We start from the raw sequence: 16990 nt of genomic DNA, 5'->3' as shown, positions 1-16990 counted from the left end.
CCGTGGGGACTGAGCCCTTGCAGAACGTTTCCAGCGAGGATTTTGGGGTAAGACCATGATTTAATCTTTGCTTCTCATTTCCTTCCTTTATCTCTTTTCTCTAAATCATTTTTTCTGGTATTTGAGACACTGTCCAGTTTTGTGGGAATTTTGTGGGGTCAGTGACATGATGGTCCTTGCTCCAGACCCAAAGACCTCAGGAGCTCTTGGTGGAGTGATAGGCCTGGGGGAGCATAAAGGTCACTGTGTCCCTCTTAAGGGTCAACTGTGGGGTCAGGAAGACAGTGACATGTGGGACAGTAGGTGCTAAGCTGCATGTCTGAGCACTGTTTGACAGGGTCGCTGTGGACCCGACAGCCTAGCTCTCAGCCCTGGCCGCCCACCCCTGATCACGCGCTGATGGCCACGGCGGGGCCTGTGCAGTGGGGCTCGAGGGAAGGAGCCTCGTGGGCACGAGGCCTGAGCCCAGTGGCACTAGGATTTGCTGGGGAGCACGGGAGACAGACACCGACCTCTGTCCGGAGCCGGTGGGTGGGCTTGGGCACTTGGGACAGGAGCCTCATGCCTGGGTCGCCCCGCGGAACCCCAGCTTCCCGTGCCCTCCTGCAGTCAGTGACGTGCTTACCTCCTGGGCTCTGAGCGTGTCCGGATCCAAGGGACATGGGAGACGCGGCTCCTTCCCTGAGTTGTGGAGGGCATGGAAGCCTTCGGCGTGCGCGTGTTTTCTGTCTCCATGTTCAGAGCCTTCTCAGACTGTCGTTGAGCTTAACCTCTTAGAGACTTTGGGATTCTAACCACACAGCAAACCCAGAACCTGACGCGGCCCTGGAAGCCGGTGCACGTGCCTGTCTGGGCCTGGGGAGCGCGGTGGGTTTAGCGCAGAGAGGCCTGGGCGCGGGCAGGATGGCCCAGGCCTGGCGCTTCTTCCCCGGACGGTGGCTTGTGCGGCCCTGTGGCGGCCTTCCACCTCGTATGACGGAAGCAAGGCCGGAGGTCTGCGCCCTGATCAGCCGCCTCCTACTCCGTGGGGGTGGTCCTGGGTAGCTGTGGCTGCAGGTGCTTGTGGAGGCGACAGGGAGAAGGCCACCTCTTCTCTGACGGGCGCTGGAGTGGCTGGCAGGGAGAGCCTCGGATCCGAGTGCCCCTAGGTATGGTAAGTAAGCGGGGATGGGCGCGGCTCCCCCCATGGACCCCGGTCCCGGTGCCCCTGCCACATCCGGGCCGGCTGCCCACGAAGCCAGGCACATATGGGGAGGTCCGGACCATGTTCTGAACTCGTGCTGACGAATTCTTCAGGGTCCCACGGTTGATCACGAGGTGTGACACTGTGGGGCTGGGAGGGGCGGCCCGTTGTCCTTCTGGGGTCCCAGCCTCCTTCCCAGGTGGAGAGCAGGCTGAGCAGGGGCCTTGTAACATTCAGGGTGCCGAGCTGGTCATGGTGTCTGGGCCACCCCATCGGCCAGTGCTCTGGTGCCCCGGCCACAGGCCCCTCCCTGTGTGTGGCTGGCAGCGGGGCTTCCGCAAACACTGAGGTCCTGGCTCCCCGCCCTCTTCCACCCCCACTGCAAATGCAGGCTTTGAAGTCACGTCCCCGTCCAGCAGGGACTCCTGTCGCCCACTCCGTGGGGCCTTTGCCGTGTATCTGGGAGCCATACTGTAGTTGTACTTGCCCTAAACAACATGATGCTTCTTGCAGACCACAGACCCCTGAAGCGGTGGGCTCCCCCTGAGTGCTCCCCCAGCCTCGATCTTGGCTCTGTTCTAGGGTCCCCACTGACTGCCTTCCTGCTGCAGACGCAGGGTGGTCTTTGGCTGAGGTGCCAACGCCAGAGTGACGTGACTGCCAGGTCCGGACATCCCTGGCCTCTTAGTCCTCTGACTCAGTCACCAGCTCAGGTTTGAGTCTGAGAAGCCTGCAGTGGGTCAGAGACCCCTCCCGGAGACGCCTGCCCGGGCCCCGCGTGGGCCGCCGAGCATTCCCTCCCTCTGTGAAGGTCCACCTGCGTCAGCGACCCCAGAGCTGACACATCGTCTAGGCCGGCAGGTGGGGCGTGTGGGCGGATGCGGGGGAGAAGTGGGTGGGGGCTCGTAGCCAGGCCTCGCTGTGGGGCCGGGGGTCCGAAGGCCAGAACACGTGGAGTGCCCATGTTGCGTCCAGAGCTGGGGGGTTTTCAGACTCACTCGGGAAAACTCGTCGTGCCAGCTGCGGGTTGCGGGCTGCCCTACGACTTCCTGTTTCTCTAGTACTTTCTCTTCCTGGTGTGGGTTTGCCGCCTGCAGCGTGCCCATGACTGCAGTGGTCAGTGCTCTCGTGTGAGGGCAAAGGTCACACCAGGGCTCGGGGGCCGGAGCTGGAGGCTCCGAAGCTGATCCGGGAGAAGGGCTTCCGCGGGCCCTGGAGGAACGGAGGCGGGCGCGCTCTCCGCCCAGCGCCGAGCCGGGCTCTGCTGTGAAAGAGCGGTGTGCCCGCACCTGTCACGGGAAGCGTGCAGACGGCCCGACGCACTGCGTCTTGGGAAGTGGAGCCAGTGCTGCTCTGACGGGCCGTGCGTGCAGAGACCTGTGCGTCTGGAGGTCACGCCAGGAAGACGGCGGCCTTTCCATGGGGCTCTGGTTCTACGCGTGGGCTGTCTGGCCATCCAGTGATGCTTGCTCCCCGGATGGTAGATGCCCCCACCTCCCTGTACGGGGCAGAGCAACTACAAGGCTCAGGGAGCGGCCTCCCCCCGGCTTGTTCCCGGGGATGGGGGCGAGTGACGGCGTCATCTGCAGACTCAAAGGGCAGCTTCCTCTAAGCTGTGCCTCTGGCTGTCAAGAGCCTTCAGAGAATGAAATCCAAGATCTTTCAGTGGTCATTATAGCTTGTTTTCTGATTTTACTTCTTGTGTCTAACGTGCGAAACCACTTTGTTTCTACAAGTAGACACACGTTTTTCCAAGCAGTGAGGACGGTCCCACCTCGGGTGTGTCTCTGGGGTGACAACAGACGATCTGTGCGGTCGCGGCCTCGGCTCTGTGCGGGCAGGGAAACAGGCCGTGAGGTCCCACCTCCCGGCCAGCGGACCTCTCCTCGCCTTAGAGGGAAGGTTCTAGAATCCAGGCTGCCCGGCAACGGGATGGGAGGCTGCATCTGGAGCCTTTTCCTGGCAGGGTGCTAACCACTGGGTTGATTTTGGTGAATTTGTCGTGGAAAGTCTGGCCCCCGATGGCTTTCAGTAGGCCGTGCGCTCTCCTGACAACGTGTGAAGTTGCTGGTGTGCCCTGGGCCTGTCCATTCCCCGCCCCCCCTCAGAGGTTAAGGTCAGGCCCGGATAGCGTAGGTGGTGGACCCAGCGTCTTCCTTCTGCAGAAGCGTGGGGGCCCCAGGACAGGTGCAGAGAGGAGCCGTGAGCTGATGCCCGCCCCGTCCTGTGCTTGCAGGTGTGGCCGATGAGAACGCGCTCCTGGAGGAGTGCCGGCGCAGAGGCCAGAGCGCGCTGCCCTCCCAGCCCGCCGGCACCAGCGGCCCGTCGCTGAGGTCTCACAGGCCGGCCTCCCTGCCCAAACCCGAGTCTCAGCACATGCGTGAAGAGGAGGACGAGCCAAGCAGACAGCAGGCCACCAGCAGCCCCTGGGACCCCTCCGTGCTCTCTGCAGGTGTGCAAAGGGAAACCAAAGCGGAGCTTCCCCTCGGGGGCGCTGCCCCTCCCTCCCGAGACCAGAGAGGACCGAAATCGCTCCTGTGCTGTTGTGTCCTGACCTGAGTGTGGTGGGGCTGGGCGGGGGGCGCGCCAGCGGCTGCTCAGAGCACAGCGGTGGGAGGAGGCCCCTTGCTCTCAGCTCCCCTCCTGTGAGATTCCCCCAATTAAAACGGGGTGCCCGTCTTCCACAATGCTATGGAGTGTGTTGTCTTGGGCAGAGGATGACAGGTGCTGCTTTTATCTTAAATGTCGCCTTTTGTCACTTTGCACTTAGTGCTTGAGCTCGAGCCGCTCACGCAACCTGCGGGCACCCCGCGGCCTTGGTGCTGGGATGTCTTGCATTTGCTTCCTCACCCTGTTCCTCCCCCTGCGCTTGGTTACAGAGACAGCTGAGTACCCGGCTGGCCCTCCTGTCACCCCTGCCTCCCCAGGGGAGCGTCTTGGTCCCGCCCTGGACGCACTGGGCGTTCACGACCTGTGTCCCCAGAGCCCGGCTCTGCCTTCCTCCGGCTTCTCGGCTTGTAATCTCTCGTAGAGCCCCAGTGAGGCTTTGAGGCTTTGAAGTGAGCTCCCGTAGAAGGTCCCGGGTTATTTCCGAGAGGACAGCTGTTCTGTGGCTGTGACTTGTGTTCTGAAGTCCCGGGTCAGGGGGTTTGAATTCTTTGTCAGTGTGACGCATTCGTGCCCATCCTAGTTGTCACCACGGGGAGCAGCACGGTGACCGTCGTGTGCTGTGTGGTAGGGGAAGACATGCGTCCTCGGTCCCCTGTGTTAGGGTGATGTGACGGTACGTGCGAGGCTCAGTGTGGGCCTCAGCAGAACACACCGTCGCAGCTGTCCCCTTCCTGCCCCAGAACTTTCTGTCAGACAGGTGGCCCCTCGCAGCCCCTCCTGGTCCTCCTCAGGGTTTTGTGGAGGATGGAAGGAAGGTGCCACTGCTTGACCATGGGTGTCCTGGGGCTTTGGGCCACAGCGGAGTGTACACGGGGCTGGCCCATGTGGCTCCTGGATCCGCCCGGGGCGGTGCTAGCACAAGCAGGTAGTCCCTCGGGAGACATTAGCCTTTTCCTGGGTAATTGAATGACCGATGGAGGGAGTCGGAAGGGCTGTATGAGTTCAGAAAGAGCTCATTCTGCCGTGAATGACCGTGTGGACATTTTCCTGGGATCGATTGTCAGCTCCTGGTACCGCGTAGTCTTCGGGCAGGGGGCAGGCTTGTCGATTCTGTTCGCCTGAACGAGTCACCGTTAGGACGGTGATTTAGGGAGTCCTGTCTGTCTGGTTGGAAGGACGCCATAAGCCTAGCCCCGTTCCCAAGAATAAGGTGTGCAGAGATGGGCCCCCTGCTGGTCTTCCTCGCCACACAGCCAGGCTCCCGTGGCAGGATGGGGGCTGTGCTGTCCCCAGCAGAGCCGGCCCAAGGGGCATCTCCTGAGTTCAGAACGAGGCCCGTGCTTCCCGGCGAGACTTCTTGTTTGCTGTAGCACCGAGACTCCGTCTGCCGAGTGCGGAAGGAGTGAGCCTCCTGGAAAGTCCTGGGATCACAGGGTTTTGATTCTTCTCCCTGAAATCTCACGGCTTTGTCCGTTTGTACCATCAGCCCCTCTAAGCACTGATTTGACCCTGGCACAAGTCTTGGACCCGAGAGGCCAGGGACGGACTCCCGTCATGTCCAGTCCCTTCTCCTTGGCTGTGGAGAGACTTGGGGGCTTGCCTTGCATTCCCAGAGTGTAACCCTCCCTGGGGGGGGTGGCGGCAGCCAGAGCACCTTCCGGGGGCGGGGTGGTTTCTGATGCTGTTGAACCAGCATGAGTAATGGGGTCTTGAAAAGATTGTCGGGGTAAGTCACAAGAAATGACAGCCTCGAGCCCCATACGGATTGTACGGTGAGCTCAGGCCAGACGCTTAGTTTTGTCTTCTAAGCTGTCCCAAAAGAAGGGTCCACGCACTAAGTGAGAAAAGGATGTGGCACAAAATTGCAGTTGGGCACAGAGCTGGCGAAGGCCGTGCAGGGTGGTCCGACCGTCCCCTCCGCGGGGCTCCTCACTGCCGGCAGAAGGCTTTGCTTGCCTGCGCAGACCTGCAGCTCGGGTCCGGCGTTGCAGATGCGGGTGTCGGCCAGCAGTGAAGGGGCGCTGGGGCCCCTCCTGGGGGCAGATGCCCCGGAGCTCCGCCTGAGCCCTGGGCTCAGGACACCTGGACGCCAGCCCCAGGCGGTACAGCCTGTGTGCTCTGGTGTGGCCTAGCGCGTCCCGGGGCAGCTTTGTGCCACGTTCCCAAGCCTTGGGTGATTTCTTCTTCAGGGTGGGCACACATTCGGGAACATGTTCCCGGGGCACCTCGGTGCAGGAATGGCTCCCGGACAGAGGGGCCCCGGGGAGCCTGCCGGTGGCCGTGCGGCGTGGGGGGCCTGGCAGCTCTGGGAGGGGATTCTGTTGGGCTGAAGCGCGCTCTCGCCTGCCTGTGCTCAGGACACTGAATTTGTTGCTTCTGGGAGGGGGTTCCCATGTGGCGGCAGGCCGAGGGCTGCAGCGCAGGGGGCAGCGATGTCTGCACGGGGCAGGCCGGGGAGGCGACCACGGTGCAGCAGGGTGGTGGCTGGTGGCGCGGTCTCGCCCGGCAGTGGTGGCCATCCCTGTGCCGTTGCTCTGCACCCCCAGCCTCCTGTCCAGCCCGCCAGCTTCCCTCCGGGGACAGAGGCTTGTCAGCGTTGCATGCTGCGTGTCACCTGGACACAGTCTGAGTCCCGTGTTGAGGAAGGATTTGTGCTTTTCATGTGTGGACCCTGCTCAGACTGCATGCGCCAGGGACACGGAATCGTTCAGAAGGAAAATTCAAGTTACTCAACATGAAGAAAGTTCACGAACAAAAGTCGAGAACTGACTCGTGAACTTTGTTTTGTTTTCCTGCGTGGGGGTTCGAAGGAAGCACAGGTGCCGGGCCGCTGGGGGCCTGGGCCTTGCAGAGCTCGTGCCTGAGGCTCGGCTGCCCGGCCTCCCTTCCCGGAGGTTGCGGCGGCTGGGTTTTGAGGTCTGAGGTCGGCGTCTGCGGTGACACTGGTGCATCAGACACGTGGCGGTCTCTGACATGGTTCCCCGTGTGGGACCCTGGGTGCCAGGTGGCACCCATGCGGGGCATCCGAGTGGCCATTCTGTGGATGGACCAGCTGTGCCGGGTGGTGGGAGGGCCCCCTTCTCTCGTATGCCTTGTCCCCAAACACAGATGCTCGAAGGAACTATCCCAGTGACTCTGCTTTACCGCGGAGCTCGGCGGTGCCTGCCTCACCTGTCCGACCTTGGCGTTGACCTCTAAGTCCAGGGCCCTGGAGTCCAGGCTCCGTGCTGTGGTCCCATTGTCCTGCGGTTTCAGATCCTTAACATCAGAAGGGTGTCTCTGTCCCCATGATCACGCTGCCGCTTCGTCCTGGGGACCGGGCTGGTGAAAGCTGCGTTGTGGCTGCCCTGCAGGGTCCAGAGCAGACGTTTTGGGGTTGGCTCGGACGCCGCTTGAGGTTGTGCCACACGTGTGGCTTGGAGTGGGGTCGGGGGGTTGTGGGGACCGGGGAGTGGGGCCGTAGCCAGTCCCTGTGGAGGTCCCTCGGGCCCTCTCCGAGCCCCAGGCCCTTGGCTCCCAGCACCCTTGCACCTGCTGCAGACAGAGGCGGCTCCAGGTGCACTGGACTGCTTGTTCTCGGTCAGCTCTGCACACTTGCGTCTAGTGACTGGGGAGCCCCGGGCCCCTTGAGGCTCTGCTGGCCACCGTCTTCGAAGGAACGACCTGGGTCGGGGTGGGGTGGGGTGGGTGGTTGCGGCCGGTGCCTGAGCAGGGTCTTGTGCCCGTGAGGCCTTGGGCCCATCTGTAGCCTCGGGCTGGCCAGTGTCCCTCGTGGGTCCCAGACGCATGGGATGGGCACCTCCCGGGTGGGACAGGTCCGTGGGGTCACAGGCCCAGAATCTTGTCATCTGTGCTGAAATTCCTTTAGTTGGTTCCATGTTATTCTTCTGATATCGTCCTAAAATTAAAAATGCCTTGTGAGTGGCATGTTAATAGGGACTTGGAGCGGGGTGTCGCTGTTCCACACGGGCCTGTGCAGTGATAGCCGGTGCGCTCTGGGGGCTGGGGCTGGAGCATGGCAGCACCGAGCCCAGCCCTGCCCGGCATGTGCCCCAGGGCTTCAGGGTCCCTTCTGGGTCAGGTGTTCGGACTTCATGACTGGCGTGGGGGTCGGGGGCCCCAGCTGCCGGCTCCACGGCCACACCATGTTCCTCCGGGGCCGCCTCCCTCAGCCTGGGTTGTGGAAGCGACAGCTCGGCACGCCCAGGAGGCACGGAGCGCGCGGATGGGCATGGACTCCCTCACCTCCCTCTGGTGGGCGTCCCGAGCTTCCGGCCTGTGGGGACAGCGCAGAGGGCGTTTCTTTTTCTTCTTGGGTTATTGTACACGTGGTCGCGTCTGCTGGGGGAGAGGAGGCCGTCCTCCCCTCCGCGAAGTGATGCCCACAGGGAGTCCGAAGCCAGGGTCCCCGTGCCCCGGTTGGTCGAGCCTCCAGTCACTCGTGAGGCCTCCGAACCCCACTCCCTGTGTGTTCCTTCGGGGCCACTGGCCGTTGCCTGCACCACTCACGGCCGGCCTGCGAGCCCCCCAGGGGAACGATTGCGTTCGGAGGTTTCTCCACGGAGACTGGACGGGCCACCCTGGTGTCACCCTGTTGTACCTCCTTCGTGTGATCCCGTCCGCGAACAGACCCACAGACCTGGCTCTGCTTCCCTGTGTGGCGCCTCACAGTGGCTCCCCCTCCCCTCGCCCCGGTCGTGGCTGTTCTGTCCGCGCCCCGGCCTCACCTCTCCCGCGCCCTGCCGCGTGGCTTCGCCCTTTGTCTTCTCCCTCCTGTGGAAAACCCCGAGGCAGCTTTCCTACACGCTCGGCCCTGGGTGACGTAGCGACCTGCAGGTGTTAAAGCCCCAGGTGCGGCGTGCAGGTGCCCGGGCTGCGGGGGGAGGTGGTGAAGGGCCCGGGACGCAGGATGCGGCCTCACTCGCATGAGGGCTGTGTGGCTCTGAGGCACGGGTGAGCTCCCTCCGTGCTGTCACGGGGCGAGCAGGCCGTCCTCGCGGGCATCCCCCTGGCCTCACGAGGCAGGTGTCGGGGGCTGGGGGGCTCCTTCTTGCGCATTGGCTGTCCGCCCCCGTCTAACTGACAGGACCCGCGTGCCAGGGGTTGCAGTTCTGCAGAAGGACGAGTGTCGTGCCCCCGTGGTGTCTGCTGACGGGCCGCATCTGAGTCCCAGCGGGAGAGGGGCCCCACAACGTGGCCGTGTCCTTGAACATCCCGAGAGTGCCTGCAGGGGTCTTCTGGCAGGTGCAGGGGCCCGAGGGCGTTGAGGCCCAGGCCCACGGTGCCGGCCCATTGAAATCCAGCGTTGTTCCCCGAAACCAGCACCAGCCCGTGGGCTGGTCGTCTATGCCGTTCTGCCACCACACTGTTCGGAACCGTCGCCCGAGGTCTTGAGTCACTTCTGCAGCACCGGAGCCGGGGCTCTCGGGGGCTGAGGAGGCGGGCGCTCCCTGTCGCTCCTCCGCACGTGGAGCCCACGGCCCGAGGGAGACGGAAGGGTCTCGTCCTCAGGGGAAGCGAGGGAATGGACGGCCCAGGCCGGGGGAAAGGAGCCCAGCCCACAGCCGGGCTGCCCCTGTGGATGGGACTCTGGCCTGGCCGGGGCTACAGGGGCCCGTCCCCCGGGGCGGTGTCCGCCCTTCTTGGTTGGGGCGCAGGGTCTCGCGTGGTGCGGGGTGGGGTTGTCGGAGGGTAGCAGAGGGGAGCGTGGGCTGCACGCCCGCCCCTTGCGTGGCTGGGACGCTCTTGGAACCGTGTCACAGGCCTCGCTGTGGGGTGGAATGAGGCAGCCAGGGCTTCTGCTGAGGTCCAGGTGTGGCGTGGACAGAAGCAAGAGACGGTCTTTACTGTGTGGGGTTTTCTTCCCTAAAGGCGGGGGAGTATTTGGGAACATGTCGGCCTCTTCGTGGGGAGGCAGCCGTTGTCCTGCAGTGTTTCACGAGCCGTGTTTCCTTAGGGTCCAAAGAAGGTGGCAAGAGGAAGAAGCAGAAGCAGAGAGAGGAGTCCAAGAAGAAGAAGTCGACCAAAGGCCACCACTAGACGGACTCGCGGCCACGCTCGCTGCCCGAGCTGGCGGCCCAGCGGCTCTGTGTGGTCGTGGCCCGCGCTAGTACCACCTGCTTTGCCTCCGTCCCAAGACCTCACCTCCCCGGCACGGGGACGCGGAGGAGCCGGCGGGGACGGTCGTGGGTGGCGGTGGCACACGTGTGGAGCCTGCCCGGACTGCCCTCGCCTCTCCCAGCACTAAATCCGATCGCGTCTTCCCGGAGTGGCTCGGGACCCCCCTCCTTCTTTACAGCCTTTCAGCCACCAGCTGCCGGGCTGCTTCGAGCTCTCGAGGTGTGACAGGTGCAGGCAGAGACCGCAGTGTGTGTCCATGGAATGACTTCCTTCCTTCCCGGCCGCAGATTTCTGGGAGCTAGCGCGAGGGAAGGCAGGGTGGCCAAGCGGCCTGGTGCATTGGCTGACCACCACCACGGTGCTTGTCCTTCAGACGGGGGTGGTGGTGGGTGCTAGACCTTCCAGCAGCTCAGCAGCTGGCCTGGCCTGGCCCTTGGGGGCCCTGGGGTGACTCACTTTAGATACAAAGTCATTCCTTACGGTTACCGTAGTTTAGTCTCTAGCCTGAACTTCAGAGACGGTTTAATTTTTGCTAAAGCTCCTCTCTTCTTTTTCTTGGACCCTTAGTTCTTAGCATGTGCACAGGATCCTACAGAATTTTGTTGGGTAAATGTCATCTCTGACTCTTAGTTTAGGTGATGCTGGGGAAGGACGGACGAGGTGTGGACACACACACTCACACACACACTCACGTGCAGGTACGAACAGGGAGGCTGTACGGAGTGTGTCCGCCTGCGAACATCGATTCCTTTGCAAACATTTTTCCTGGCAAGATTCTGTGCGGTTTCCTGCGCTTCTGTCTTTGCATGAACAGCTGCTGCTTAACCCTCTGCTCCCGACCAGACCTGCGCAGCCCTCGCCTTCCCTGCAAGCGCCCTGCCCGGGCCGCCCCTCAGCACGAGGGCGTGCTCACGTCGTGCTTGCGTGGGAGCGAGGGGAGCTGGGGACTCGCGTCTGTGGCCGCGTCATGGGTGCGAGGGCCACCAGTGGGTGCAGCCTTTGAATTTGAGACGACTGTTACAGCAGGTTGGCTTGGTTCGGCTTTGGTGGGGTGGTGTGGACTGGTGTTCACTGCTTCTGGGGAAACGTGCCCGTGGAGGCGTCCCGTGTCTTCAGTGCTGCCTAAGAAATAAAACGTAAACGCACCGCGACGCTGCTCCGTGACGTCCTTCCTGAGGCCTGCACGTCGCCCGTCACCAGCCGTTAACAGTGAAGACCGGTCTGGTCTCTCGAGCCTGCAGTCAGGAGCGATCCAGTGCGGGTGGGGGCGGGTGGCCGGGTCCGGGACGGCTGGAGGGTGAGAGCTTGTGTGAGGACTGCACTCCCACTGAGCTGACCTCGGGTGCGACCGAGGCTGGCTGGCAGGGAGGGGGCAGCAGAGGACTTGGGGGACATGTGCTGTTCCGCCCGTCCGGGCCACGGGCGCAGCGTGACGAGGGCTACGCTGTGAACCACACGGTTCTGGGATAAAGAGGCCCACAAAGGACCTAGAGCCTCTCGCGAGGGGACGTGTGGCCTGTGGGTGTTTGTATGATGCTCGCACGTGGGGACCTGCTATTGGCACCTGGGGAGGGTGTGAGGCAAGGTTCATAGCCTTGGCCCGTCGCCGTGGTCTGAGGCCAGTCATGTTGGGACATGACATCTGTGGGACAGTGTCTTCCAGCCACACCTGGAGCTGACTTCCGTCCAGCTCGGGGGCCCCCGGGCCTCACACGGCCCTGCAGGCGGGCAGCCCTCAGGCCTGGTGCTGGGTACAGATGGCTCACTGAGGTCCCGTGGCTTGTGCGGAAGAGTGCGTGAGCTTACGCTCCTGCTCCAGGTGGGCTGCTGTGCAGAGGCCTTGCGGTCCTGGGGCCAGTTCTCAGCGGGCGGCTCTCGTAGGGCTCTGATGCCTGGTGGCCTCTGGGAGTGGCTTCCCGGGCACTCAGCAGACATCGAGGGTGGCGGAGGGCAGGACACCCCCTGCCTCCACCCGCAGTGTCCTCACGCTGAGGGGCCCATTTGGGGACAGAGCTTGTGGGACTGGTTTGGGGGTTGGTGGTGCCACGAGGAACTGCCCCTTACACACACCTGCCAAGTGCCACACCTGCTTGCCCCGGCGTTAGGAGGAGAAGGGCTGCGGAGCTCGCTCTGAACAGATGCTCCCACACATGGTTCTGAGACCCTTGCGCATTTGCAGGAAATTTTACGGACGGCGCCCAGGGGTCCTGCATGGTGGCACCCGGTCCCCGGAGCAGCAGGGCAGTGGCGGAACCAGGAGCGGGACACGGTACCATCAGGGGAGGGGGGACATGATGTTACTAATCACATGCCCAGGGCTCCTGACGTGGCCTCTTCCCGCCGAGCACGACGGAGGCTCAGGTGCAGAACCTTCTGTTTGCTCGCTGCTCCGAGGCCCCCTGGCCCCTGCACCCACTGGGCACCTGCTGCCTGTGCCCGGTTCCCATCTTGCCAGGTGAGAGTGAGGCTGGGCTCAGACGGTCCCGCAAGGAGCTGCCAATGCTGGGTGCCCCCGTAAGGCGCCACGACGAGCCATCTGGGCCCTGCGGCAACGCCAGGCTCGCGGCCCCTTCCCAGGCCTCCGTGGTTTGGATCTGTCTCCTGTGTGTCCCTCCGGCTCCTACAGACCCTGCCTCCTGGGTCCCCCCAAGAGCTCTCTTCACTCCTGACTATACCTGGGGCGCCAGCTGGGCCCCACCTTCTCTGCTCGTCCTTCTACGTGTGTGCTCCACGCGATTCTCAGCTGAACGTTAGGGGGTGGCAGCCCGGAGCCTCCTCCCAGCGCTGTGCCTGCTGAAGACGCCCTGGGGGGACGGCGTGTGGCCTGGCCTCGGCATGGCTGGACGCTAAGACAGCTGCCCTGCTCTCCTTGTCACGGGTCCGGGTTTTACCGCAGCCTCACTTGGCACCCTTCGCAGAGGGCCATCTGCTTGACCGTGCCCCTGACCATGGCTTCTCCAAGAGAGCCTCGCACCGTCGCTGTCCATCCAAAGTCGGCTCCAGCCTCGTGTCACAAGTCAGGGCGTCCTGTCCCAGCCGCGTTCTGTCCCAGACCCACCGGGGACCGTTCTTCCGGGGGCCCTGAGGCAGCAGCGGGTCCCCTCCCAGACACCTCCTGGACAGTGGCTGTGTCAGGTGGGACAGGCTGTTTTTCTGGACCCGGACCCGCCGCCTGGCCCTCGCATCACCCTGCTGTGCCCTCACCCAGCCATGGACAGGCTAATCGCGGCCTGTCAGCCACTAGCCCATCAGCCTTCATTCTTCGCCTTTGTCTCTGGGGTTTTTATAGGTTTGGCTTGATCAACAGCATTCGCTTTTAGTGAACAAATGGAATTCAGTTTTTATGGCATGAAAACTATTGTTTCTTTGACCGACTAGCCATTACATGGTGACACTGGGTCGCCCCAGATGACACGGGACAATGAATCTTCCCCGTTGCTGAGAGTGAGTTTGACGGATGGGGTAGCAGTCAGCTATCTGGGTCTGGAAGGATGGGGCTGGGCTTACAGAGAACCTGGGCTTTTTCCTATCCACGGCCTGGTTTGGGGACATTTCTCCTCAGCCTGATGGAGCCCAGGTTGGGGGGGGGTGTCCCTCCAGCCCCTGCCTGCTCCTGGGGGTGCCACCTCCCCGTGTCCCCGTTCCTGCCCCTGATCCCAGAGCAGCAGGCCTGGGCTGCCTGGAGAGGGTGGAGCTTCTCCTCCTGGGAAGCTGTGTGGGCTGTGACACCAGGTTTCTTAGGGAGGCTTATGGTTAGGGAGCCCCGAGGCTGCCCGGCTTTATCTGTCCCTTCACAAAGGAGAGCCCAGACTCCAGGAGGTCATATGCGTTTCTCAGCGTCCACAGAGCTGGGCCAAGTGGGATCTGGCTGTCCTGCTCTTACCGAGTAGACCCCAGACACTATGCTACATCTCCGGCGTGCTCTCCGTCTGCTTTCTGGGGTGGGATGCTGGAAAGACAATTTTCCCGGGTCCACTCTGTGTCTGCGAAGTGAACTTTGAACACAAAAGCCTGAGGAATGCTTCTTTCCTTCCCAGGGCTCCTCCAGTATCCACTTTGTGCTCTCACTCCCTTCGAGGACAGCACGGTGGTCACATGCTTTCTCTTTCCAGTCCCCTAACGAACTTACGGATTCTAAAATCTTTCTCGTGTTCCATCCATTGGCGCCCCATCCCAGGACACTGAAACTCACAACTTTTTTTTTTTTTTTAAAGATTTTATTTATTTATTTGACAGACACAGTGAGAGAGGAACACAAGCAGGGGGAGTGGGAGGAGAAGCAGGCTCCCCGCGGAGCAGTGTGCGTGATGCGGGGCTCCATCCCAGGATCCTACTACAATCATGACTTGAGCCAAAGGCAGATGCTTAACAGTCTGAGCCCTCCAGGCGCCCCTGAATCTCACACCTCATCTGTCCGGAGGGATGTCAGTGCTGGCGATTGTGAGAAATGTGTGTATTTAATGGGCTATTCCAGGACTCAGTAATTCCGGGTGCTGGTCTGGGCCTGGTGTGCCTGTATGACAGAGGCTCAGCAGAAAGCTCTGGTCTGGGCCTGCCCCGTTGCACAGGAGGGCACGGTGGGCCCACCTGTGACAACAGAATGTGCCAGGAGAGGGAGGTCAGTTTGGTTTCAGGGACCAGATACATTAAAATCCTTTGGGAAAAACTCAGGAGCTATACAGAGGTAGTCAAAAAAGCAGCACAATTCCCACATTCTCGTTTCCCAGGGTAACTGCAGGCCCAAAGAATTGCAGGCCTAATTTTTGGATGACCAACAAAGGCTGGAAAACCGGGACGCCCTTCTCTCTTCCTGGGCCAGCGGCTGCCACCAGCTCTTTCCCCCACTGCCAATGATCTCATGGAGGGGGGGCCACCAACAGTACATCAGTCCACCCGTCTGTCCACCTATGCATCCATCCACCTACCTATCCAGCCATCCAATTGTCCATCCAACTGTCCATCCATCCATCCATCCACCTATCCGTCCATCCATCCATCTATGCATTATCCATCCACCCACGCATCCATCCATCCATCCGTACATCTGTCCATCCATCCACCTATCCGTCTATCCATCCACCCATCCATCTACCCATCTGTCCATCCATCCATCATCCATCCATCCACCTATCCACCCATCCACTTATCCACCCACCCATTTCTCAGTTCGCTTGCCCATCCATCCATCCATGCACTCATCTGTCGTCCATCCACCAATCCAACTACCCATCCTTACACCCACCCATTGTCCATCCATCTAATGCACACACACCGGAGACGTAGCTATATGAGTTGCTACCCCACCCTGCAGAGGGGACAAGAGGTGAGGTCCACAGGCAGGATAAATCACCCCCAGCCCTACCCTTGTTATGCCCCCTGCCATGGGCTCAGACAGTACAGGAAGAATTCAGAGGGGCACATGCTGGTGGGTAGGAGGTTAACTCTTGGGCCTTGGAGGGTAAGAGGGCAGCCAGGCAGGTGTCCAGGCAAGGAGAATGGGCTAAGCCAAGGCATGGGATGCAGGCCAGAGGGAGGGAGGTGAGCACAGAGAAGGGGAGGATTTTGGGTGGAGCCAGGAGAAGGTGAGGCTGGCAGGGGGATGGGCCAGATGGACGCAGCCTACAGCAACAGCTAGACCTTGGACTTGGTGCTGAATGCAGAGCACACGGCGGCGTCACCAGCCTGGCCTGGACACAGATGGTTCCAAGGAGAGTACAGGGGCTGCGACTCCCCTGCCAGGCCCATGGGGCCCACTGAATGAGCAGTGGGGGACTGGGCCACTGATGGGCCTGGCCTGACGACTGCGTCCATGCTGAGCAATGGTCACCTGTCACTCAGCACATGTTCTCTTACCTGATGGCTGGCTATCTCCTGTCACCCTTGGCTCTGGGAGTTCTGAGTCCTTTCTTCCTGTCCCTCATCCCCCTAGATCGTGCCTTAGGAAACAGCCAATGAGGAGCCAGCCCGGAGCCATCAGCCTGTGGAGTGGGGACAGCCCGTTGCTGATCACCTGGCAGGGACAGCCCCGTTGATCTATGGAAGGCAGTCCGCTCTCGCTGCTTTAGGCAAGCCCTGTACTGTCCACCTGGGGTCCCCCCTGAGCAGGGCCTGGAATCTTGACGGAGGCAGCCAAAAGGAGGGTCTGCTCTGCGGAGGAGGGCCTGAGGGCAGAGCGGTCTGAGGGACGAGTTGATAGCTCCCTGGGCAGAGGACCTTGGGGAGCCCAGTACTGTCTCCTCTGCGCCCCCCCCGCCCCGTCTGCTGCAGCTGACTGCTTGCCCGGCCCCTCCCTGAGGCCCCCGTGTCATATGCAGGATTGACGGGGGCCTCAGAAACGTACATCGGCATCCTAACCCAGGACCTGTGACCGTCACCTGGTGCGGAGACCGGGACTTCACAGGCAGGGTCCAGCCAAGGATCTCGAGAGCCTCCGGATTAAGGTGGTCCCGAAGCCACGGACGGGTGTCCTAAGAGGAAGGAGAGGGAAACTTGAGACACAGACATGGGTAGGAGGAGGCCACGCGGAGGCCGAGGCCGAGAGTGGGTGACCAGATGCCCGGGGCTCGAGGGTCCAGAAGCGTCAGGAAAGGGGGTCTCCATGGGGAGCGTGGATCTCAGTCCTCTGGGCTCCGGACCTGCTTCGGGGGTGGCAGTGCGGGGAGTGCCCTGTGCGTGGCGATCTGGGCGGGCCACCCCCGATGCTAACCCGTCGACCCCGCCGGCCTGCGGAAGCTGCTCTCAGAAATTTGCCTTGGAATGTGGATTCCGTGGCTTCATACTTGAGCATCCCGACTTTCAGACCCCAAATCGGATATTTTCTGAGACATTTCCATATTTTGACGTAGTTTAGTGGGAATTTTTCTTTACCAAACGTCCTCCCGTAGAGAAACGGCGGCGTGGACGGCCTGTCAGTGTGTCTGTAAGACGGGGTTTATAAGGTGCGATATCTCCCGTGGCCACACGAGGGCGCCTCCACAACGGAAACCAGGACTGGGCAGCAGAGCCTCCACCCCAGCCGCACGCGTGCACGTGCACGCACACACGCGCTCGCTCACGCACACGCTCACACGTGCACGC

General features: G+C 61.9%; 1 protein-coding gene across 4 annotated transcripts in view; it reads left to right on the top strand.

Moving 5' to 3' along the window:
* The window catches only part of DNAJB6 (DnaJ heat shock protein family (Hsp40) member B6), a 77108-nt gene that overhangs the window by 48894 nt on the left and 11224 nt on the right, over positions 1 to 16990 (top strand). Inside the window, exons 9-10 of one of the 4 annotated variants that reach the window (XM_032840159.1) lie at positions 3420 to 3635; positions 9750 to 9888. In XM_032840159.1, coding sequence (XP_032696050.1) covers positions 3420 to 3635; positions 9750 to 9832 — 299 coding nt within the window. In that variant the 3' untranslated portion in view covers positions 9833 to 9888. Of the gene's footprint in view, positions 1 to 3419; positions 3820 to 9749; positions 9889 to 16990 lie in introns of those variants that run through there. The other 3 variants (XM_032840160.1, XM_032840158.1, XM_032840157.1) reach the window with 3 other exon arrangements.

The sequence above is a fragment of the Lontra canadensis genome, unplaced genomic scaffold (genome assembly GCF_010015895.1).
Source record: "Lontra canadensis isolate GAN:19392208 unplaced genomic scaffold, GSC_riverotter_1.0 scaffold111, whole genome shotgun sequence".
Classification (NCBI taxonomy): domain Eukaryota; kingdom Metazoa; phylum Chordata; class Mammalia; order Carnivora; family Mustelidae; genus Lontra; species Lontra canadensis.
The sequence above is the reverse complement of the archived record's forward strand: the minus strand, read 5'-3'. Positions and strand labels throughout refer to the sequence as shown.